Genomic DNA, 25308 nt, shown 5'->3' on the forward strand with positions numbered 1-25308 from the left:
GTACTTTTGGGAGTTCTGCTCTTGGGCTCCCTCTGGTGGGTTTGAGTGGATCTGCTGCTCCTTGAAGTTCTGCTGTAGCAGCTGCGTTCACTTATCGTCTCTCCTGGCCTTGCTATTTAACTTGGCTCTGGTCTTCAGTTCATGCCAGCTGTCAATGTTTTCTGGGTTGGATTCAGATCTCTACTTGGATTTCTCTGGTGGCCTGCCCATTTCAGCAAAAGATAAGTTCTTGCTGGTTCTTGTTGTCCATTTGCTTTGGACTTTATTGCTCAGCTCATGTTATGTTTCTTTTTGTCCAGCTTGTCATTATGATATATTCAGGCTAGCTGGAAGCTCTGGGGAAGCAGATTTGCCCCTCCACACCGTGAGTCGGTGTGGAGACCATTTTTGTAAACTCTGCGTGGATTTTTAGTTTTTAATACTGACCGCACAGTGATCCTTTCCTATTTCTGTCTATCTAGTTTAGAATTGGCCTCCTTTGCTAAAATCTGTTTTCATTTCTGTGTTTGTCATTTTCCTCTTAACTCACAGTCAATATTTGTGGGGGGCTATCTTTCCTTTTGGGAGTTTCTCTGAGGCGAGATAGTTTTCTGTTTCCATCTTTAGGGGTAGTTATTTCTTAGGCCGTGATGAGGCGTCTAGGGAGCGACAGGAACGTCCCACGGCTATTTCTAGTGTTGGTGTTAGGATTAGGGATTGCGGTCAGTAAAGTTGCCACCTCCTCAGAGCTTGTCCGTGTTTCATTTTAACCACCAGGTCATATCAGTGTTGCTCCTTAACCACCAGGTCATAACAGGGGACTGAAGAGAGAATTGAAGGTGTTGAAGAACTGTTTAGGGTTGTGAGACAGGGAGGATATGAGAGATGAGAAGTAGGTTTGTTTAGCTGTGGCGAGTGTGGTCTTGAAAGCAGTGAGGGACTGTGTGAATGCGATGAAGTACTCGTTGGAGTGGGATCTTTTCCATCTCCGCTCAGCAGCCCTGGAAGCTTGCCTCAGTTCTTTGGTCAGGCTGGTGTGCCAGGGCTGTCTGTTGATATTGCGAGCTTTGGTATGTGTAAATGGGGCAGCAGATTCCAAAGGTACAGCTATTGTGGTGTTATATAGAGCGGCAGCATCATCCGCATTGTGTAGGGAACTTATGTCTGTGAGAGGGAGGAGGGATTCGGAGAATGAGTGTAGGTCAAGGAGTTTAAGATTTCTGCGAGGGTATGGAAGTTTGTGGGGTGGGGATTGTAGACATGGAGTGGAGAGGTAAGAGAATTTGAGAAGGTTGTGGTCAGAAAGAGGAAGAGGTGAGTTAGAGAGGTTAGATATGGAGTAGAGGCGGGGGAAGATGAGGTCCAGTGTGTGACCGCCTTTGTGGGTGGCTGCAGAAGACCATTGAGTGAGGCCGAAGGAGGAAGTGAGAGATAGAAGTTTAGTGGCAGCTGAGAGGGAAGTGTCAATGGGGATGTTGAAGTCACAAATGATGATAGTGGGGATGTCCCCGGAAAGGAAATGAAGTAGCCAGGTGGTTAAGTGGTCAAAGAAGATGGTGGCTGGCCCTGGGGGTGGTAAATGACAGCCAGTTGGAGGTTGGAGGGGGAGTAGATGCGCACAGAGTGCACCTCAAAGGAAGGGAGGGTAACAGAGGGTGGCAGTGGCATTGGGGTGAAGGAGCAGTTATCTGACAGGAGAAAACCAACTCCTCGTCCATGTTTGCTGCTAGGGCAGGGTGTTTGAGAAAGGTGGAAGCCACCATGTGAAAGTGCAGCAGGGGAGGCTGTGTCAGAAGGGGTGAGCCAGGTTTCGGTGATGTCGAGGAAGGAAAGTTTGGTAGCAACAAAAGATCATGGATGTAGGAAAGCTTGTTGCAGACAGCAAGTGTTCCACAGAGCTCCTGTTAGTGGGACTGGGGAAGCAGGGGCTGTGTGAATGGGTATAAGGTTAGAGAGGTTACGGAAGTTTGTAATAGAGCGTGGATAGGAGGTAGAAATGACTGTGCGGATGTGGTGAGGAGGGCCAGTATTTGGAGAGATATCACCAGCAGTGAGAAGGAGCAGAGAAAGTGTTAGCAGGTGGGAGCAGGAGAGGGCATGAGGTGGCTGTCTGTGTTTGGAGACAGAGGATTGTATGTTGAGGAATAGTTCTGAGGAGGAGGTGAGATGGATGGGGGAGGATTGAGGAAGAGATGAACAGTTCCTTACTTGGTGTAGGGATTAGGGGAGTTAGCAGAAAGTGAAGGATTATAGGGGTGAGAGTGAAAACAAACAGAAACATTGTTTACAGTGACTGGGCAGTTATCTTCAGTTCCCTTCAGGTTCAATTCTGGTTTTAATTCTACTGTAATCTTCACACTTCTAGGACACACTTATAGGAATCACACTGCAGACTAAAGTCTTTGCAGACTTGAGCTATGCAATATATCTGCCACAAAGTGCATTCAGGTGTGAACCAGAGAGGAGTGGTCTCTGTTCATCTTGGTCAGAGAATTAAGAGTGGACCAGATGCATATAATCAAGCCAAAGTAAACCATGTCATAAATAGCACGGGTGGAGGGGGTGTTTGGGTGAAGCTGGGGTTGGTTGAGAGACATACCAAGTGGAAGATAGGAGTAGAGGCAAGTCTGTGTGGAAAGATGGATGACACTACATGCACTTCATAGACAGACAGCAGGAGAGCTGGGTGGATCAACATATGTGACTGCTAGGTGCAGGGGCGAGTCTGTGTGCAAAGCTGGGTGATGTAGTATATGCACTTCATAGACAGACGGAGCAGGAGAGCTGGGTGGATCAACATAACTGTAGGAAGAATACATGCTTGTTATCTATGTATAGATCTATCTATCCATCTCATTCCTTCTATCTATTATCTATCTATATTTATGTCTATTATCTATCATCTATCTACCTATCTATCTGTGTGTATAATGGAGTGTGGGTTGGACAAATGTAAAAGAGGAGGTTGGACAAGAAATTACATAACAAATCTTTTTTTTTTGTTCAATAATACATCTTTATTTAGCTTTCAAAAACGACTTAAAAACGTGCAAAAACGCATCAAAAACGCACCTGCGTTTTCTGCCAAGAGATGCAGATTCAGTGCAGAAAAATCTGCAGGCAAATCTGCAACGTGTGCACATACCCTAACGGTAACCCTAACTTTAGCCTGACAGTAACCCTAAGGCCTCTTTCACATTTCCGTCAGAATGTGAACGTTGCTATGCGTCGTTCTGTGCAAAAAACACATCTTGCAAAGTTGCCCGCAGGATGTGTTTTTGCACATAGACTTGTATTACTGACGCACCACGACCTATGGACACACGTTCCATACGTCGTGCACTGGATGCGTCGGTATATGGCGGACCGTCATTGCAAAAAAAGTTCAAGGGAATGTTTTTTCGCACGTCGGGTCCTGGATTTCCGACCGCGCATGTGCGGCCGGAACTCCGCCCCCTCCTCCCCGGGACTTTACAGTGGGCAGCGGACGCGTTGAAACACTGTGTCCGCTGCCCACGTTGTGGCGAATTTGCATGTCGTCGGTACGTCGGGCCGACGCTTAGCGACGGCCCTGTACCGACGAAAGTGTGAAAGAGGCCTAACTTCAGCCCCAACACTAACCGTAACTATAGCACTAACCCTAACCTGCCTTATCTGTTTTTTTTACTTTTTAACAAGATCGCTGACTGGCACAGCTGTTGCCAGCAGCACTTGTAACACTATTTCTCCTCTAATCTCTCACTGACATCTGAGGAGAAACAGCGTTTTTATGAGGCAGATTGCCCGGGAAAGTTCATTGCTACAACACACTTTCATAGTGATTTGTCTCATTGGCTGGTGTGATGCTGATGTCATCAGGACCTGAACCAATCGGGTCTCGATAAGGTCGGGGGTCACAGTAAGGGTTGTGCGCCGAAATCCCATCGTTATAGCTAGCGCTCATGTTTATCTATCGTTGGCGGTCACGAAGCAGTTAAGATAAGGGTACCATCATTTCTGTGCAGGCCTATTTCATGATTTTTTTTTTTGTTTTTAAATTCTGTGGAAGCAAGGTTAAAAAGCAATGTCTGACTTTCATTTGTTCATTCTCATAGATTTTTGATTTGTTATTATTTTTGTCAGATTCAAGTTATTTCTGTGACCATTGTAGGTTTTTCTGTCATTAAACCAGGGATACCAACAATTTTGACCACGTGTGTAGGAGGAATGAATATTTTGACTCCACAGCCACTTTCTGGAAATCAGCACGAAGTGGATGTTGGAGAGTGAAAATTACAATTTGCCATTTTATTACCCAGCACATAGTGCCCAGATTGTGCTCCAGGAGGCACACACTGCAAATTAAGTGGATTCATCTCACTATATAATATTACTAAATACAGAGATCCTAAATGTTGTTTGAGCACAATGCAAGACTCAGAAGTGAGAGCGGATTTTGATGGATTGGTTTATAGAAACTCTGTTACTTTTCAACAGCCTTTGAGCCACTAGTAGTGTGGGAACCTCTGTTTCTACATTGACAGATGATGGACCTGAGTGGGGACTTGGCTTTTTGTGAGATGAGAATAGGTATTATTTTCGCCTACATAACATTGATTGGTTTCTTTTTATTTGATAGTTGGGAGGCAGAATGAACAAACAGTTGAACATCACGCACTACTGGCTCATCCAACAAGGTGGACTGTCATTGTCTTGATGAATAATTAAAGGGAACCTGTCACCCCCAAAATGGAAGGTGAGCTAAGTCCACTGTCATCAGGAGCTTATCTACAGCATTCTGTAATGCTGTAGATAAGCCCCCGATGTTACCTGAAAGATAATAAAAAGGGGTTAGATTATACTCACCCAGTGGCGGTCCCGCTGCGGTGGGCTTCACTGGTCCAGTCCGGCGCCTCCTATCTTCATTCCATAACATCCTCTTCTGGTCTTCACACCGCGGCTCTGGCACAAGCATACTTTCTCTGCCCTGTTAAGGGCAGAGCAAAGTACTGCAGTGTGCAGGCGCCGGGAAAGGTCAGAGAGGCCCAGCGCCTGCGCACTGCAGTACTTTGCTCTGCCCTAAACAGGGCAGACAAAGTACTCCTGCACCGGAGCCACGCCGTGAAGACCAGGAGAGGACATCATGGAATGAAGATAGGAGGCGCTGGACCGGAACAGCGACGCCCTTCAGACCGGACCGCAGCGGGACCTCCCCTAGGTGAGTATAATCTAACCTCTTTTTATCATCTTTCAGGTAACATTGGGAGCTTATCTACAGCATTACAGAATGCTATAGATAAGCCACTGATGACTGGGCTTGGCTCACCTTCCATTTTGGGGGTGACAGGTTCCCTTTAAAGTTTTTTACATAGCTTGCCATTTTTATGGACAGTTTAAGTAGAAATGTTCAAAAATATAAAACTCAAGGATATTTTATAAAAAAAAAAAAAAAAATGTTTTTTGTCTTGGCAGATGACTGTACCAGGAGATCAGAGGGACAGCTGACATCATCAATTTTTAAATCTGATAATCTTGAGATCCTACAAGATACAACTAAAGTGATTGCTGTTACTCCAGATATATCGACATCCACATCCATTCACAGCAAAGATCTGTCATCCGATCCTATGAAACAGGTCCCATCTTCTGATTCATTACTGTCTACTAAGGAAAATCAAAGTCACAAAAGAGGCATTAAAAAACAAACTGCTCCTAAAGCAAAGAAGTCATTTTCATGTTCAGAATGCGGGAAATGTTTTAACAAGAAATCAGATTTGGTTAATCACCGTATAATTCACACAGGGGAGAAGCCTTTTTCCTGTTCAGAATGTGGGAAATGTTTTAGCCTGAAAGGGAATCTAGTTAGCCACCAGAGAAATCACACAGGACAGAAGCCTTTTTCCTGTTCAGAATGTGGGAAATGTTTTAACAGGAAAGGGAGTCTAGTTAGACACCAGAGAACTCACACAGGGGAGATGCCTTTTTCCTGTTCAGAATGTGGGAAATGTTTTAGCCATAAAGGAAATCTAGCTAGTCACCAGAGAACTCATACAGGGGAGAAGCCATTTTCCTGTTCAGAATGTGGGAAATGTTTTAACCAGAAAGGGCATCTAGTTAGTCACCAGAGAACTCATACAGGGGAGATGCCTTTTTCCTGTTCAGAATGTGGGAAATGTTTTAACTTGAAAGGGAATCTAGTTAGTCACCAGAGAACTCATACAGGGGAGATGTCTTTTTCCTGTTCAGATTGTGGGAAATGTTTTAACCATAAAGGGAGTCTAGTTAGTCACCAGAGAACTCATACAGGGGAGATGTCTTTTTCCTGTTCAGAATGTGGGAAATGTTTTAGCCAGAAAAGGAATCTAGTTAGCCACCAGAGAACTCATACAGGGGAGAAGCCTTTTTCCTGTTCAGAATGTGGGAAATGTTTTAACCAGAAAGGGAGTCTAGTTAGTCACCAGAGAACTCATACAGGGGAGATGTCTTTTTCCTGTTCAGATTGTGGGAAATGTTTTAACCATAAAGGGAGTCTAGTTAGTCACCAGAGATCTCATACAGGGGAGATGTCTTTTTCCTGTTCAGAATGTGGGAAATGTTTTAACCAGAAATCAGATTTGGTTAATCACCGTAGAATTCACACAGGGGAGAAGCCTTTTTCCTGTTCAGAATGTGGGAAATGTTTTAGCCAGAAAGGGAATCTAGTTAGCCACCAGAGAAATCACACAGGACAGAAGCCTTTTTCCTGTTCAGAATGTGGGAAATGTTTTAACCGGAAAGGGAGTCTAGTTAGTCACCAGAGAACTCACACAGGGGAGAAGCCTTTTTCCTGTTCAGAATGTGGGAAATGTTTTAACCAGAAAGGGAGTCTAGTTAGTCACAAGAGAACTCACACAGGGGAGAAGCCTTTTTCCTGTTCAGAATGTGGGAAATGTTTTAAATGGAAAGTGCTTCTTGTTGGACATCAGTGCAGTCACACAGAGGAGAAGCCTTTTTCGTTTTCTTAATGTGGGAAATATTTTACTTGGAAATCAACTGTTAATAAACATCAGAGACGTCACATAGGGGAGAAGCCTTTTTTATGTTCATAATGTTGGAATAATTTTAACCAAAACTTAATCTTCTTAAAGGGGTTGTCTCTTGTCATTCCACATGTTTGCTGACAAAAGGATAAAATTAAACTTTATTAATTCTAAATGTAAAACTATACCCATAATTCACCCCCTGAAGGTTAGTCAATAGGTGACTAATAGAAAAAACATGTACCCCACAGTTCAGTATATAGGGTGAGGTGACATATACACACTCACTCTCCAAGCCTCTCATTTCTATGGGTTTCATCGTCCTCACCAAAGGCGACTCATCAGGAGACTATTTAATATTGACCTATATTGAAGCGAGACTAGACAAAAAAACAAAACAAAATCAGGTATCATGTTATCCGAAACAGTCAGAAAACCAGCCACATATTGGCAGACCCCAGACCTCAAACTATATACTTCATAAGTTTATGAGACACTCCAGTGTCAGGAATAGATAGTATGTGACAATACAGTATAATTCTTTAAACAGAATACCAGCTATATATTGCCATCCAGTTTGTTCAAACAACTCATACATAAATTATATGAATAGGAGGACACAGAGTTAAACTGAACATACACTTTATTTAAATTTTAAGATAAATACAAGAAACATAACCAATATTGCATGATAAAAATGGATAATACATATCAAGATGTAAATAGTGAACTACCCAGGTGAGTATATATGACCTATGGGCCACACAAAAAGCCGAGGAAAAGTCTGCTAATACTCATTGGTGAATTATAATTAGCAAGATTAAACCTTACACCTATACTTAGGCATTCAATTGGCAGGCTGCTAATCACCACATCAATATCCTATCAACTTCCTAGGCAAAAATATCCACTTGCACAGTGCATTTGTCTCAATATTTACCCATGTGGTGATTCTCAGCTTCCTGTGTGGGCCTCAGTCACCCCAACGCGCGTTTCGCGTGCTTATAGATAGCCTCGCTTCCTCAGGGGGCGTGGCTTAATTCCCATCCTAGTCCTGTTTAAATATAGCGCCGTTCCGGTCACCTGACCGTACGGCCACCTATTAGTGTAAACTTCAAGTGCGCTTGCGTATGTATGGTGTACAATTTCCATGGTAACCCATGGTCTAGTACGCTGCCCCCATATTGATATACATCTATTGCCAATAAATCATCAACATGAGTGCGGTAGAATGCGGTAATGTGAATGCGGTACAATACCGCTCTAGGCATCATCACACTTTTCTAACCGCTAAGAACACAACCTACCATGGAGCGCTAATCAGGCGTGTCCACGCGTCATCCCCCCACACACACGTCGCAACCCCGCCCACCTACGTCACGTGAGCGAGCCGGCGCCAGGCTCGCACCACGCCCCCAGAGGGACCGAGGCTCACAGCGTGCGAAGGGAACTGCAGCGGCCAAGTCTGATAAACCATACTACAAGACATGTGAGCAATTGAATGAGGCGTATGGCTTCTCTTCCTACCTATAATGGTTTAGATAACTCTCTCTCTCTCTTTTAAATAGCCCAGTCCACTAGAATATACTCCACTCAGAGTTTACTGTTTGTCCTAGTTTTTAAGTGTTTTAAAGTGATTTTAATAGTGTTTTTGCTTTTCTTTAGTTCATTTTTTTTTAGTTTACTTAGAAAGGATGGATACACCATGAATGTTGGTGGATGTAATCGGAAGACGCTCCATTGTAACAAGGAAGATGCAGTAAATTTTCGTGTCATAAATAAGGAGGTGGTCAGAAAGGGACATTTTGGACACTAAAGTCACATCACTGGATATTATGGCCACAACTGTTGGTGAATAATTCTTTGTACTGACGAAATTGAGGGAATCCATAAAAGTGATCTTCTCCGCAATTACATCTGAATGTATTCCATCATTTGTATGTCATTTTTCATTGTTGTATGGATAATGGTATCAATGGTAAATTTGTAATGTCACTATTTATGTAATGGCACTAATTGCACTTTATTACCCATACATTATATGAATTTGTTGTTTTTTCTTTGTAACTGTTATATTGAAATGGCACATATTGTATCTTATTATTTATATTTTAAGTATATCGCACGTGTATCATAATGGCATATATTGGCACTATATCACTTTATTGCTCACATGTCTTGTAGTATGGTTTATCAGACTTGGCCGCTGCAGTTCCCTTCGCACGCTGTGAGCCTCGGTCCCTCTGGGGGCGTGGTGCGAGCCTGGCGCCGGCTCGCTCACGTGACCTAGGTGGGCGGGGTTGCGACGTGTGTGTGGGGGGATGACGCGTGGACACGCCTGATTAGTGCTCCATGGTAGGTTGTGTTCTTAGCGGTTAGAAAAGTGTGATGATGCCTAGAGCGGTATTGTACCGCATTCACATTACCGCATTCTACCGCACTCATGTTGATGATTTATTGGCAATAGATGTATATCAATATGGGGGCAGCGTACTAGACCATGGGTTACCATGGAAATTGTACACCATACATACGCAAGCGCACTTGAAGTTTACACTAATAGGCGGCCGTACGGTCAGGTGACCGGAACGGCGCTATATTTAAACAGGACTAGGATGGGAATTAAGCCACGCCCCCTGAGGAAGCGAGGCTATCTATAAGCACTCGAAACGCGCGTTGGGGTGACTGAGGCCCACACAGGAAGCTGAGAATCACCACATGGGTAAATATTGAGACAAATGCACTGTGCAAGTGGATATTTTTGCCTAGGAAGTTGATAGGATATTGATGTGGTGATTAGCAGCCTGCCAATTGAATGCCTAAGTATAGGTGTAAGGTTTAATCTTGCTAATTATAATTCACCAATGAGTATTAGCAGACTTTTCCTCGGCTTTTTGTGTGGCCCATAGGTCATATATACTCACCTGGGTAGTTCACTATTTACATCTTGATATGTATTATCCATTTTTATCATGCAATATTGGTTATGTTTCTTGTATTTATCTTAAAATTTAAATAAAGTGTATGTTCAGTTTAACTCTGTGTCCTCCTATTCATATAACAGTATAATTCTTGCGTTTTTCTCCTATAGGGACTGCCCTAGTTTGGTATTGTAACAGCTGTTAATTAGTAGTGCAGACAAATTGTCCGGGACTAAACTCCGGTTTTCAGACGGCCCAATATGTACCACTCAGGGAGAACTTACCTGCTCCAAAGATCAATAGCAGCTTCTAACTAATGGCCATGCTGCGGTCTGTCAAGGAATGAGTGCAGTATCGTTATAAAGACTAGGGATGTGTGCAACCATAATGTCTGGAAGATCTGTGCCATTATTTAGTATGAATATGAAAATTATCTCTGAAAGTTCAGTGTTCCCTGAGCGGTATATACTGTATTGTCACATACTATCTATTTTTGACACTAGAGTGGCGTATAAACTTATGAAGTATATAGTTTGAGGTCTGGGGTCTGCCAATATGTGGCTGGTTTTCTCACTGTTTCCGATAACATGATTTTAGTTGTTTTTTTTGTCTAGTCTCGCTTGAATATAGGTCAATATTAAATAGTCTCCTGATGAGTCACCTTTGGTGAGGACGATGAAACCCATAGAAATGAGAGGCTTGAAGAGCGAGTATGTATACGTCACCTCACCCTATATACTGAACTGTGGGGTACATGTTTTTTCTATTAGTCACCTACTGAATAACCTTCAGGGGGTGAATTATGGGTATTTGTACATTTGGAATTAATAAAGTTTAGTTTTATCCTTTTGTCAGTGAATCTTCTAATCAAGGGATCATTTTATATATAATTATATCTTAGAATTTTTTTTCTCAGTGAACTCAATCCTCATGTTTGGCCTCATTAAAATAAAACCACTCATACTCCGCTGGCGGCCGGCTCCACTTCAGCGGTGTTGAGGCTCACTGTCCCAGGGCTTATGTGAGGTTGTTACATCACACGAGCCCTGCACCCGATCAGCGGCAGCTTCACTGTTCCTTCCTTCGGACGTATTGAACATGAACAGGAAGCCAGGGCCGCGGCTGCTCTCTGCCTCATGATGCTTGATTTGTCCGAAGGTGGGGACAGTGACGTCAGTGCTGATTGGGCACAGGGCTCACATGACGTAAAATCCTCAAAAGAGCCCCAAGAACACAAGCGCCAACACCAGTGAAACGGCGCCACCATGTGAGGTTTGTATAAGTGTTTTTAGTTTAACAGGACCAAACATAAGAAATGAGAAGGGCTTGTCCAACTAGTTGTCAACCTTTATAAACAGCAAAAATCCCACACAGGGAAAAGCCATTATTATACCTAGAGGGTGAGAAATGAATTACAGGAAAATTGTATTTTCCCCAGACTGCGAGAAACGATATATGTTATTGACAAATTGTACAAAAACATGATGCGTGCATTCAAGAATCGAATATTACCGTATATGGGAGTTTTATAGAATAAACAAAATACCAACAGAAAACAAATGACCCAAAACAAACATTTATCAGTAAAAATAACTCATCTTTATTAAGTATAAAAGAATTGCGCCATTTTCTGATACCCGTCGCGTCTCCACTTTTCATGATCTCGGGTTGGGTGAAGGCTCATTTTTTGCGTGCTGAGCTGATTTTTTTAATGATACCATTCTTGGGGTAATTTTTTTTGCATTGATAGATCGGGCAATTCTGAACGCGGCGATGCAAATTATGTATATGTTTGATTTTTTTTAATTGTTTTATTTTGAATGGGGCGAAAGGGGGTGATGTGAACTTTTATATATTTTTATTTTTTTTATATTTTTTTAATTTTTTTTTTTCACTTTTGGCATTGTGAAGACATACAGCATTGTATCTTAATTAACCAGACAACTATTTTTAGCAAGCGAAGAATAATAGAATGTTATCTGTATGTTGGCTTTCAAATGTAAGTGTTGATTTCTGGTTGGTCAAGAAAACAGACTTTTGTTTGTGTAGGACGGTAATATTGACTTTTATTGTGCGCTTATCCTTAATCACTACTGATGTTTGCTGATATGCTAATTATGCATTGTATTATGGATCCAGTTTGTTGACTTCTAAAGCAGAGAGGATAAAACTATGCAAATAGTTTAAATAATCAAGTAATGCTACTTGATCTCATCTTCATTCTTACCTTTTATGTAAATAATGAATGAGGGACACTTGTTAAGTCTAAAAATAAGTTACATGCCTCTGTATAAAGAGACTGAGAGAGAAACAGCCAGAAAGATTCTGCCAAGACATCCATACATCTCAAAAGGACCAGAGACAGGACAGCAGCCATTTTACACCATGGCTCCATTACGAGGGACACAGATCTAGCATTCTATAGGAAACAACCTAGGGGTTTTCAGCCTCGGTTGGAAGAATACAGATCTGCTCCATTGACCATCTCTGAACCATGGATCCATTTGGAGAAGCCAGGTTGTGATCCTCAGATCAAATGGCCTTGTACCTTGTATGGACTCAATAGACTGTCATCTTCCTACACTCGTTACCTTCTCTCTGTGCGCGTGCCACTGGTAGAGTAACCGACCCTGGAAGATGAAGCCAGTTTATGATCCTCAGATCAACTGGCCTTGTATGGACTGAATGGACTGTCATCTTCCTATGCTAGCTATCCTCTCTGTGTGTGTGCCACAGGTGGGTTGGCGACCGTGGAAGATCTGAAGTCACGGCTACTATTATCCCGGAAGAGCGAGACTCTGTAATGTGCCCCATCTTGGAATGTTTGCTGGGACTGTTCTATGTGTTATCTGCCTGTTTAGTGGTACAATAAAGCTTTGCCACACTGCTTTACCCTCATCCTGTGTTGTCTTAGTAGCGTTTTGCCCATGTTAAAAGGAGAGCGGGAGTTCGGCGGGACGATCCCTTGTCCATGCTGTTTCGGCTAGCAGGCAGTGCTCCTAGCAATCTGGCAGTGACCACCATAGAGGTCTGCTGGAGGTATAGTTAAGACAAGAAAATTTAATTTGTATAAACCATGTGTAGCAATACAAATTCAGGCAAATGTCAAATGTTATAGCTCCATCTAATGGCTATGTGCAAAAATGCCATCATAGAGTAAAATGTATCCTAAGAGAGCGTCACTATCAAGGTTGAAATGAGATTAAGTGCACCGTATAAGATAAATACATACAGGGGTGAACCTAGCCTCTGCTGCCTGAGATGAACTGCGCCCCCCGTAGTAAAATCAGTACCAATAAATCTGGCTTACTATTTACCAGCCTATCCTGACGCACATGTAAAATACATACACTGTTACATAGGAATATATTGTGAACATCGATCTTTACACTTGTAGAAAATAAAGGATGTTTATTATGAGCCCTCTTGGTAACTACTCCTGGCTTTTCCATCATAATATACACTCACTGGCCACTTTATTAGGTACACCTGTCCAACTTCTTGTTAACACTTAATTTCTAATCAGCCAATCACATGGCGGCAACTCAGTGCATTTAGGCATGTAGACATGGTCAAGACAATCTCCTGCAGTTCAAACCGAGCATCAGTATGGGGAAGAAAGGTGATTTGAGTGCCTTTGAACGTGGCATGGTTGTTGGTGCCAGAAGGGCTGGTCTGAGTATTTCAGAAACTGCTGATCTACTGGGATTTTCACGCACAACCATCTCTAGGGTTTACAGAGAATGGTCCGAAAAAGAAAAAAAATCCAGTGAGCGGCAGTTCTGTGGGCGGAAATGCCTTGTTGATGCCAGAGGTCAGAGGAGAATGGGCAGACTGGTTCGAGCTGATAGAAAGGCAACAGTGACTCAAATCGCCACCCGTTACAACCAAGGTAGGCCTAAGAGCATCTCTGAACGCACAGTGCGTCGAACTTTGAGGCAGATGGGCTACAGCAGCAGAAGACCACACCGGGTACCACTCCTTTCAGCTAAGAACAGGAAACTGAGGCTACAATTTGTACAAGCTCATCGAAATTGGACAGTAGAAGATTGGAAAAACGTTGCTTGGTCTGATGAGTCTCGATTTCTGCTGCGACATTCGGATGGTAGGGTCAGAATTTGGCGTAAACAACATGAAAGCATGGATCCATCCTGCCTTGTATGGAGCATCTTTGGGATGTGCAGCCGACAAATCTGCAGCAACTGTGTGATGCCATCATGTCAATATGGACCAAAATCTCTGAGGAATGCTTCCAGCACCTTGTTGAATCTATGCCACGAAGAATTGAGGCAGTTCTGAAGGCAAAAGGGGGTCCAACCCGTTACTAGCATGGTGTACCTAATAAAGTGGCCGGTGAGTGTATATCTATAGCTCAGAAATCTGTATAAAGATCGTTTACCATCAGAATGATTAATACCAGCTCCTCCAACCTTTCCCATCCTGTCCAGGGGGAGGCTGGCCTGGGCCCGTTATTGTCCATGGCTGGAATTACAGCCTATCGGCAACTTACCGCTGCTGAATCTCTATCAGATGATTTCTAACTTGTACTAGAAAACTGACATCATGTCCGTTACATCTACATCACTGCGCAAATTACTAAGTGACCCCGATCCAGCAGGTAGAGACTCGTCACAGCGCAGCTTTCATCTTACTACAGCGGGTTACAACAATTAAAGCGGTGCTGTGATTGGTTGCTATGGGCAACATAGACTTTTTCTCTTAGGCCCATGATGTGGCAAGCCACAGCACAATTTACAGTATAGTGCTACACAATCAGGATATCTTCAGCCATTTTTTTAACCCAAAATACTTTTTAACCCCTTTCTGGCATCTGACGTAATATTCCGTCCATGTGACCTGGGCTTATCTGACCTGGTACGTAATATTACGTCATCACAATTGGCCATGCACACTGGGTGCGTGCGTGCGATCACCACAGGTGTCAGCTGATTCTGACAGCTGACACCCGGCGCTAGGTGGCAGAAGCAGTCAGAGACGCTCCCGGCACTTTAACCCCTGAAATACTGCAATCGAGCACGAGCGCAGCATTCCGGAAGCTGACAGCCCCTCTGCCTTTGGGTCGGAGGCCCTGCGGCGTAACGCGGCTCCAGATCGTTACCATGGTGACTCAATATCATCATGACGACATCCGGGTCACCACAGCTAGGAAACTTGGTGATCATGCGCAGTGCATGTCAGGAAGTCTCCCTGTGTAAGTGCAGCAGCGCTGACAGCTTCTATGGCTGGTGATGCTGCTTCATCTGCATGCTATAGGAGTGATCAGCCTGCAAAAATGATTGTCCCATAGTGGGACAAAGTATAAAGTTAGAATTTTTTTTTTATTCTAAAATAATAATTCAAAATCAATATATATTCTATCTCTAAATAAATATTTGAATGATAAAAATCTAAACAATAAAAATACACATATTTGGTAACGCCCCGACCTATAAAACTATCCCACCAGTTGTTTTGGCATCCTCAACTTTGTGCGTAAGAAAAGCGACTTGACAGACAGCTAAACTCCTGTCTATGCATTGAGGTAGACGCAGGGGGTCCGTTACAACTTTTATTGATAGGATCAGTGTAAAACTATAAGAAAAGATGAAAGTACTCAGTACAAGGCATACAACATATCTACATACACAGCATTATGTATGGTACAAGACATTCACAGTGTAAGTGCACAACATGGCGGTAGAATAAACATCTGTAATATCAAAAGGCTACTTCGGTATAAAACATATATAGAACAGAGTAGCTATATAATACAACATGGTGAGCTCTAACAAGGGGAAAACAATAACTCACCGACTGTGCTATGTGGAGGTAACAACCAGATGGGCTGAAAATCAGGGAGAGATAATCAGCATGTCAGCATCCATGAGGCCAAAATGGCTGCTGGAGAAGAAGGGGGCAAGACTATTGCAGGCTGATGGGAAACTACGGAGGCCTTGATGAGCCGTAAAGATTGAATTGCACAGTAAGCAATGAAACAGAAAGTAAACTACAAGGAGAACATTGTTGGATAAGTTATCACAATACACCACACTTCAATAATACAAAGCATTGTAAACTGATTATATGCATTTGTATAAAGGCTTGACACTCCCCGTCTGGTGTCCAGTGGAAACAGTTTTCCGTTTTGCTTGGGGATCTTGATCTCCACCTTCCGGACCTGTCCATCTTGACTTGGGAAGTGTTTGGTTACCAATCCTAGAGGCCACTTGTTCCTTTTAGACTGAGTGTTTCCAGGTTCCATATTGGGCTTACTAGCTTGCCATTTGTCTCTTGTCTGTAATGTAGAAACTGCACTCATCAAAGTGACCAATGACCTTCTGACAGTGAAATCTAACAGTGACCACTCTCTGCTCATTCTTCTCGACATCTCTGCAGCTTTCGACACTATTGACCACCCTCTCCTACTCTCTAGGCTCCAGTCACTAGGCACTAAGGACACTGCTCTCTCCTGGTTCTCCTATCTTTCTGACCGCTCCTTCAGTGTTCTGTGTTGTGAACTCTGTTCTCGGGCTCCCTCCTGTGGTCATTAGTGGTACTGTGTGAGTTCTGTCTTTGGGTTCCCTCTGGTGGCTCTTTTGTTATTCTGCGAGTCTGTGGCTGGGATCAGCTGCCTCGTCACCTGCTATTCAGGTTTCCTATTTAACTCACCTGGACCTTTACTTGTTGCCTGCTGTCGTTGTATTCAGTATTGGTTCTGATCTCTCCTGACTTCATTCGTGTCCTGTCTCTTCTAGAGAAGCTAAGTTTTTTGCTAGTTCACTTTTGCTCATCTGTGTACAAAATGTTTCTCAGTATATGATGAGTTCAGTCCAGCTTGCTAATATGTGATTTTCTCGCTTGCTGGAAGCTCTGGGGTGCAGAGTTTCTCCCCTCACATCGTTAGTTGGTGTGGGGGTTCTTGCTTTCTCTGCGTGGATATTTTTGGATAGGGTTTTATACTGACTGCACAGACTCTTTGCTATCCTCTGTCTATTTAGTGATTAGCGGGCCTCCTTTGCTAAATCTGTTTTCATTTCTACGTTTGTGCCTTCTCCTTAACTCACCGTTATTATTTGTGGGGGGCTGTCTAAAACTTTGGGGTTATTTCTCTGAGGCAAGTGAGGCTTTGCTTTCTCTCTAGGGGTAGCCAGTTTCTCAGGCTGTGAAGAGACGTCTAGGATTTTTAGGTACGTTCCATGGCTGCCTATAGTGTGTGCGGTTAGGATCAGGTTTGCGGTCCGTCTAGTTCCCACATCCCCAGAGCTCGTCCGACTTTGTTTTACTTAGCTGGTCAGTTTTGTGATCCTAAGCCACTAAGGATCATAACAGTTCTGTTCGCTGGCTCCACTTCATCTCCTCTTCCTCTCACTGTTGGGGTACCTCAAAGCTCAGTCCTTGGCTCCCTTTTCTTCTCCCTCTACACTGCCCCAATGGGACAGACCATCAGCAGATTTGGCTTTCAGTACCATCTTTATGCTGATGACTCACAACTATACAACCTCTGGCAAAAATTATGGAATCACCGGCCTTGAAGGATGTTCCTCAGAATTGAGTGATTCCATAATTTTCCGTCTACGCTTGGTTAAAAAAAAGTAACCATTACTGACTACCTCATTTTTTGTTCTTGATTGCTTTTAGTGTTTCTTAAAGCCAGAAAGTTGCCGTTTGAAATGACTTTAGTTTTGTGCCATTTCTGTGATCTGCTTTTTTTCTACAAAATTAAACAACTGATTGAACCTCCAAGGCCAGTGATTCCATAATTTTTGCCAGGGGTTGTACATGACATGCCTGACCTTACCTCCGCTGTACTACAGAATGCCAGTGACTATCTGCAGTCTCCAACATCATGTCCACTCTATCTGAAACTCAACCTCTCCAAAACCGAACTTCTTCTGATCCCGCCTTCTACTAACCTCTCTAAATCTGATGTTTCCCTCTCCGTGGGTGGCACCATAATAACAACCCGGCAGCAGGCGCGCTGTCTGGGTGTTATGTTTGGCTCCGATCTCTCTTTCACATCTCATGTACAATCTCTTACCCGCTCGTGCTACTTACACCTAAAGAACATCTCTAGAAACCGCCCTTTTCTCACCATGGTAACAACAAAAACCCTCACTGTCGCCCTGATCTACTCCCGCCTGGACTACTGCAATGCTCTATTAATTGGCCTCCCCCTTATTCGACTCTCCCCTCTCCAGTCCATCCTTAATGCAGCAGCCAGGGTTGTCCATCTAGCTAATCATTACTCGGACGCGTCCGCTCTTCGCCAGTCGTTACACTGGCTGCCCATTCATTACAGGATATAATTGAAAGTACTTGTTCTCACCCACAAAGCTCTCCACAGTGCGGCACCCCCTTACATCTCCTCCCTCATTTCTGTCTATTGGCCTAGCCGACTGCTGCGCTCTACAAATGACTTTTGACTAACCTCTGCACTAATCCGTACCTCCCACTCCCGACTCCAAGACTTCTCCCATGCTGCGCCAATCCTCTGGAATGCTCTACCCCAGGGTATTAGGACCAGCCACAATTTGCAAAGTTTTAGGCACTCGTTTGTTCAGAGCGGCCTATCATGTTCACTAATCAGTCATTTTATGTGTGTGTGTGTAGCCCATTCACTATCTCCATCTACCCCCCACCCCCTGAAGATGGCTGGACCATCATTGTAAATACATCATTGTAGATACACACCTGTACTTTGTATCTCCCCACCTCATTGTAGAGTGTAAGCTCTCACGAGCAGGGGCGGCTTATTGTGCTCTAATTATTATATTTCTGTTATGCTGTAATGTCTATTGTCTGTACAAGTCCCCTCTATAATGTAAAGCGCTGCGGAATATGTCAGCGCTATATAAATAAAGATTATTATTATTATTGTAAGAATCTAGGGCAATAAATATGAGCCTCTGTGTTAATATTAATGAGGTTTTCTGGTATTTTTAAATAATTTAGGGAACATAAAGTGTTACAGAAATAGTGTTTAGTTTTTTGTGTTTGATTGACAGCTGACATCTTGCTGCACTTTTTTGCAGTGTTTTCATTTTTCAGTGACCTCTTACAGCAGACCTGGGCAAGATGCGGCCCACCTGATGATTTTAAACTGTCACTTCTGACAGCCGCCCCCGGCACCGCTCGGCCAGCCGCCAGACACTTCTGAGGAGGACCACTGGTGGCTGGAGTGAAGGCCCCGAGCTCATCCATGCTTGCAGCGCATACAGTTCCTCCAGGGTCAGGATGTGACTGACACAGCATCAGGAGCCATTGGCTCCCGGCTGTGTCAATCATTCTTGTGACCGGAGGCAGCATTATGCCACCGGTCACAAGAGACTGAGCTCCGCATCGGCCCTGTACGTCACCTGTGTACGTCACTCCAGCGCCGCGCGGGATGTGCTGCAGTGAAGCAAGTTGCTGGCTGGCGGTCTCCTTCGGGTGAGTATCCACGCGGTCGGGAGGAGAGGGGGTCCCTGTGTTGCTGGGGAGTGTGAGGGAGGGGGGCTACTACATGGGGCTGCCGTGGCTATCACATACTGGGGGGCAGGGTAGGGGGGATTGCTATCAGTGGGGATCACCTACAAGGGATGGCTACATTAAGGGATACTACATATTGGGGGCTACATGGAGAATACTACCTGAAATGGGGGGATATCATATACTGGGGAGGGGGACGGGGGGGATTGATACCAATAGGGATTACTTACAAGGGATGGCTACATTAAGGGATACTGCATATTGGGGGCTACATGGGGAATACTACCTAAAATGGTGATATCACATACTGGGGAGGGGGGGCAGGGGGGATTGCTACCAATGGGGATTACTTACAGGGGATGGTATATTAAGGGATACTGCATATTGGGGGCTACATGGGGAATACTACCTAAAATGGTGATATCACATACTGGGGAGGGGGATGGGGGGATTGCTACCAATAGGGATTACTTACAAGGGATGGCTACACTAAGGGATATTACATATTGGGGGCTATATGGGGAATACTACCTAAAATGGGGGGATATCATATACTGGGGAGGGGGACGGGGGGATTGCTACCAATAGGGATTACTTACAAGGGATGGCTACACTAAGGGATACTGCATATTGGGGGCTACATGGGGAATACTACCTAAAATGGTGATATCACATACTGGGGAGGGGGGGCAGGGGGATTGCTACCAATAGGGATTACTTACAAGGGATGGCTACACTAAGGGATACTGCATATTGGGGGCTACATGGGGAATATTACCTAAAGTGGTGATATCACATACTGGGGAGGGGGACGGGGGGGATTGCTACCAATAGGGATTACTTACAAGGGATGGCTACATTAAGGGATACTGCATATTGGGGGCTACATGGGGAATACCTAAAATAGGAGGATATCACATACTGGGGAGGGGGACGGGGGGACTGCTACCAATGGGGGTTACTTACAAGGGATGGCTACACTAAGGGATACTGCATATTGGGGGCTACATGGGGAATACTACCTAAAGTGGGGGATATCACATACTGGGGAGGGGGGGCAGGGGGGATTGCTACCAATAGGGATCACCTACAAGGGATGGCTACATTAAGGGATACTGCATATTGGGGGGCTACATGGGGAATACTACCTAAAGTGGGGGGATATCACATACTGGGGAGGGGGGGCAGGGGGGATTGATATCAGTGGGGATCACCTACAAGGGATGGCTACATTAAGGGATATTACATATTGGGGGCTACATGGGGAATACTACCTAAAATGGTGATATCACATACTGGATGGGGGGATGGGGGATTGCTAGAGGCACAGAGGGGTCTGATCCCTATATGCAGGGACATAGGGGTTCTATTTTCTATATGGAGGCACAGTGGGGTATGAGGGCACAGATGGGGGGATATCACATACTGGGGAGGGGAGGGGAGGGGAGGGGGGGCAGGGGGGATTGCTACCAATGGGGATTACTTACAAGGGATGGCTACATTAAGGGATATTACATATTGGGGGCTACATGGGGAATACTACCTAAAATGGTGATATCACATACTGGGGAGGGGGGGGCCGGGGGGATTGCTATCAGTGGGGATCACCTACAAGGGATGGCTACATTAAGGGATATTACATATTGGGGGCTACATGGAGAATACTACCTAAAGTGGGGGATATCACATACTGGGGAGGGGGGGGGCCGGGGGGATTGCTACCAATGGGGGTTACTTACAAGGGATGGCTACATTAAGGGATATTACATATTGGGGGCTACATGGGGAATACTACCTAAAGTGGGGGATATCACATACTGGGGAGGGGGGGCAGGGGGGATTGCTACCAATATGGATTACTTACAAGGGCTGGCTACATTAAGGGATACTGCATATTGGGGGCTACATGGGGAATACTACCTAAAATGGTGATATCATATACTGGGGAGGGGGGGCAGGAGGGATTGCTACCAATAGGGATCACCTACAAGGGATGGCTACATTAAGGGATACTGCATATTGGGGGCTACATGGGGAATACTACCTAAAATGGGGGATATCACATACTGGGGAGGGGGATGGGGGGATTGCTACCAATGGGGATTACCTACAAGGGATGGCTACATTAAGGGATATTACATATTGGGGGCTACATGGAGAATACTACCTAAAGTGGGGGATATCACATACTGGGGAGGGGGATGGGGGATTGCTACCAATGGGGGTTACTTACAAGGGATGGCTACATTAAGGGATACTGCATATTGGGTGCTACATGGAGAATACTACCTAAAATGGTGATATCACATACTGGGGAGGGGGACGGGGGGGATTGCTAGAGGCACAGAGGGGTCTGATCCCTATATGCAGGGACATAGGGGTTCTATTTTCTATATAGAGGCACAGTGGGGTATGAGGGCACAGATGGGGCACTTTTACTATGTGATAGAGGGGTCCTAAATACTATTTTTTCCTGCATCCACACCCCCACCTGGCCCATAGTTTATTTATTTCCATAGCTATACATGGCTGTATCCTTGTTTTCCTGGCTCTAGGGCTGCATCCATTTTCTCCAGGCAGTGGAATCCAGTGGAAAATTTGCATTTGCAAGAACCCGTACTTTCTGTAAGTTCACTCATCTCTAATCATTGCGTAAATATCAAACCCTATGCATAAAAGCACACCTTTGCTACATTTTGTTATATTTGTGGCTGATAATGTGTTTTCTACACCTCTAGGTATTATTCCTGAATTAGACTCTGATTAACGTGTCTCAGCAGAGAGCATCCAGCCAGGAGTGGAAAAGAAAGTGTTAAAAAGTGTATCATCAGCTACTAGTGCTCTGTTCTTCTGACACTGGGGCAGAGAATCGTGACTCCCATCAGAAGAATTACCGTATATACTCGAGTATAAGCCGACCCCCCTAATTTTGCCACAAAAAACTGGGAAAACTTATTGACTCGAGTATAAGCCTAGGGTAGAAAATGCAGCAGGTACCGGTGAATTTCAAAATTAAAAATAGATGCTCCATACCGTTCATTATGGCCCCATAGATGCTCCACATAAAGCTGTGCTATATATACAATGCTCTGCACCGTTGCCCCATAGCTGTGCCATATATATATAATGCTCTGTACCATTGCCCCATAGCTGTGCCATATAGTGCTCTGCACCGTTGCCCCATAGCTGTGCCATATATATAATGCTCTGCACCATTGCCCCATAGCTGTGCCATATAGTGCTCTGCACCGGTGCCCCATAGCTGTGCCATATAGTGCTCTGCACCGTTGCCCCATAGCTGTGCCATATAGTGCTCTGCACCGTTGCCCCATAGCTGTGCCATATAGTGCGCTGCACCATTGCCCCATAGCTGTGCCATATAGTGCTCTGCACCATTGCCCCATAGCTGTGCTATATAGTGCTCTACACCATTGCCCCATAGCTGTGCCATATAGTGCTCTGCACCGTTGCCCCATAGCTGTGCCATACAGTGCTCTGCACCGTTGCCCCATAGCTGTGCCATATAGTGCTCTGCCCCATTGCCCCATAGCTGTGCCATACAGTGCTCTGCACCATTGCCCCATAGCTGTGCCATATAGTGCTCTGCACCATTGCCCCATAGCTGTGCCATATAGTGCTCTGCACCGTTGCCCCATAGCTGTGCCATACAGTGCTCTGCACCATTGCCCCATAGCTGTGCCATATAGTGCTCTGCCCCATAGCTGTGCCATATAGTGCTCTGCACCGTTGCCCCATAGCTGTGCCATATAGTGCTCTGCACCATTGCCCCATAGCTGTGCCATATAGTGCTCTGCACCATTGCCCCATAGCTGTGCCATATAGTGCTCTGCACCGTTGCCTCATAGCTGTGCCATATAGTGCTCTGCCCCATTGCCCCATAGCTGTGCCATATAGTGCTCTGCACCATTATTGCCCCATAGCTGTGCCATATAGTGCTCTGCACCGTTGCCCCATAGCTGTGCCATATAGTGCTCTGCCCCATTGCCCCATAGCTGTGCCATATAGTGCTCTGCACCATTATTGTCCCATAGCTGTGCCATATAGTGCTCTGCCCCATTGCCCCATAGCTGTGCCATATAGTGCTCTGCACCATTATTGTCCCATAGCTGTGCCATATAGTGCTCTGCACCGTTGCCCCATAGCTGTGCCATATAGTGCTCTGCCCCATTGCCCCATAGCTGTGCCATATAGTGCTCTGCACCATTATTGCTCCATAGCTGTGCCATATAGTGCTCTGCACCATTGTCCCATAGCTGTGCCATATAGTGCTCTGCACCGTCCATTATTGCCCCATAGCTGCTGCTGCAATAAAAAAAAATAAAACACATACTCACCTGTCTTGCTTGCAGCTCCTCGGCGCCATCTTCCCGGCGTCTCTCCGCTCTGACTGATCAGGCAGAGGGCAGCGCGCACACTATATGCGTCATCGCGCCCTCTGCCTGAACAGTCAGAGCGGAGAGACGCCGGGAAGATGGCGCGACGTCCGGCGTGTGGAACGCGGACAGGTGAATATGCGATACTTACCTGCTCCCGGCGTCCCGCTCCTTCCCCCGGACAGCTGGTCTTCGGTGCCGCAGCCTCTTCCTCTGTCAGCGATCACCGGCACCGCTGATTAGAGAAATGAATAGGCGGCTCCGCCCCTATGGGGGGTGGAGCAGCCTATTCATTTCTCTAATGAGCGGTCCCACGTGACCGCTCAGGGGAAGAGGCTGCGGCACTGAAGACAGTGTGACAGGCAGGGGGAGCGCCGGGACTAGGTGAGTATATGACAGTGCTCACCCGCCGACCCCACCACCGATCATGACTCGAGTATAAGCCGAGAGGGGCACTTTCAGCCCAAAAATTTGGGCTGAAAATCTCGGCTTATACTCGAGTATATACGGTAGCCCTTAAATATGTCTGCTAAAAAAGGAAGATTGATGGAGAATGCAGAGTTGTTAACAAGGAATGGACTTCTAAATCTTTACTGAAACCAAAGGCGAAGCTGTGCGCTTAGTTTGTGGAGAGCAAATAGCGGTGTGTAAAGATTATAATGTAAATCGCCATTACGAAACAAAACATGCACAGAAATACAAGAACTTGGCAGAGGCCGAGCGGGCGTGGGCATCTGAAGATCTGCTATCAAAACTGCAAAGGCAGAAAGGATTATTTACAAAGCTCCACGCATCCAGGGATGCAGCCATCAGGACAAGCTTTGGAATATCCCACAAAATAGCGAGAAACAGTAAGCCGTTCTCTGATGGGGAGTTTGGGAAAGAATGTTTGGTGGACTCTGTAGCAATAATTTGTCCTGAAAAAAAAGAAGCGTTTTCAAATGTGCCCCTCTCCAGGCGAACCGTAACAAGGCGGGTAGAAGACATTGCGGGGAATTTGGAGTTTCAGCTTAAAAACAAAGTTGACCATTTTCTTTTTTTTGCCCTGGCTCTGGACGAGAGCTGTGATGTCCGTGATACCGCCCAGTTACTTATCTTTGTACGCGGAATAACAAATAACTTTGAGATGACTGAAGTGCTGGTAGCTTTGCAATCATTGAAAGGTACCACGATAGGGAGTGATTTGTTCACCGAAGTAAAAGCATCCGTGGACAAACTGCGCCTAAAATGGAACAAATTAGTAAGGCTAGGTTCACACTGCGTTAGCAGCAGCCCGTTCAGCACATACGCTAACGGGCTGCTGTAACGCAAGTGCCGACGTTATAAATCCCGCTAGCGCAGAGCTCTGGTAGCTCTTTCTGCGCTAGCAGTGACGGACCTGGAAGCGCTGCAGCCCGTGTCTCGGGATCCATCACTCAATGACGGCATATCCCTAGCGTACGCCCATTGTGGACATGCGCTAGCGATGCGTCCGACATTGCAGTTAATGGCGGCGTTAAACAGACTACGTTACACCGCGTTATGCCGCTGTGTAATGTAGTCCGTCTA

The 25308-nt window shown here is 45.1% G+C and overlaps 1 protein-coding gene across 1 annotated transcript in view; it reads left to right on the forward strand.

Moving 5' to 3' along the window:
• LOC143766856 (uncharacterized) overlaps positions 1-7015 on the forward strand; it is a 112614-nt gene extending 105599 nt beyond the window's left edge. Inside the window, exon 11 of the mRNA XM_077254843.1 lies at positions 5431-7015. Coding sequence (XP_077110958.1) covers positions 5431-6962 — 1532 coding nt within the window. The 3' untranslated portion in view covers positions 6963-7015. The remainder of the gene's footprint in view (positions 1-5430) is intronic.
• The last annotated feature ends 18293 nt before the right edge of the window (positions 7016-25308 follow it).

Source organism: Ranitomeya variabilis, chromosome 4, assembly GCF_051348905.1.
Source record: "Ranitomeya variabilis isolate aRanVar5 chromosome 4, aRanVar5.hap1, whole genome shotgun sequence".
Lineage (NCBI taxonomy): Eukaryota > Metazoa > Chordata > Amphibia > Anura > Dendrobatidae > Ranitomeya > Ranitomeya variabilis.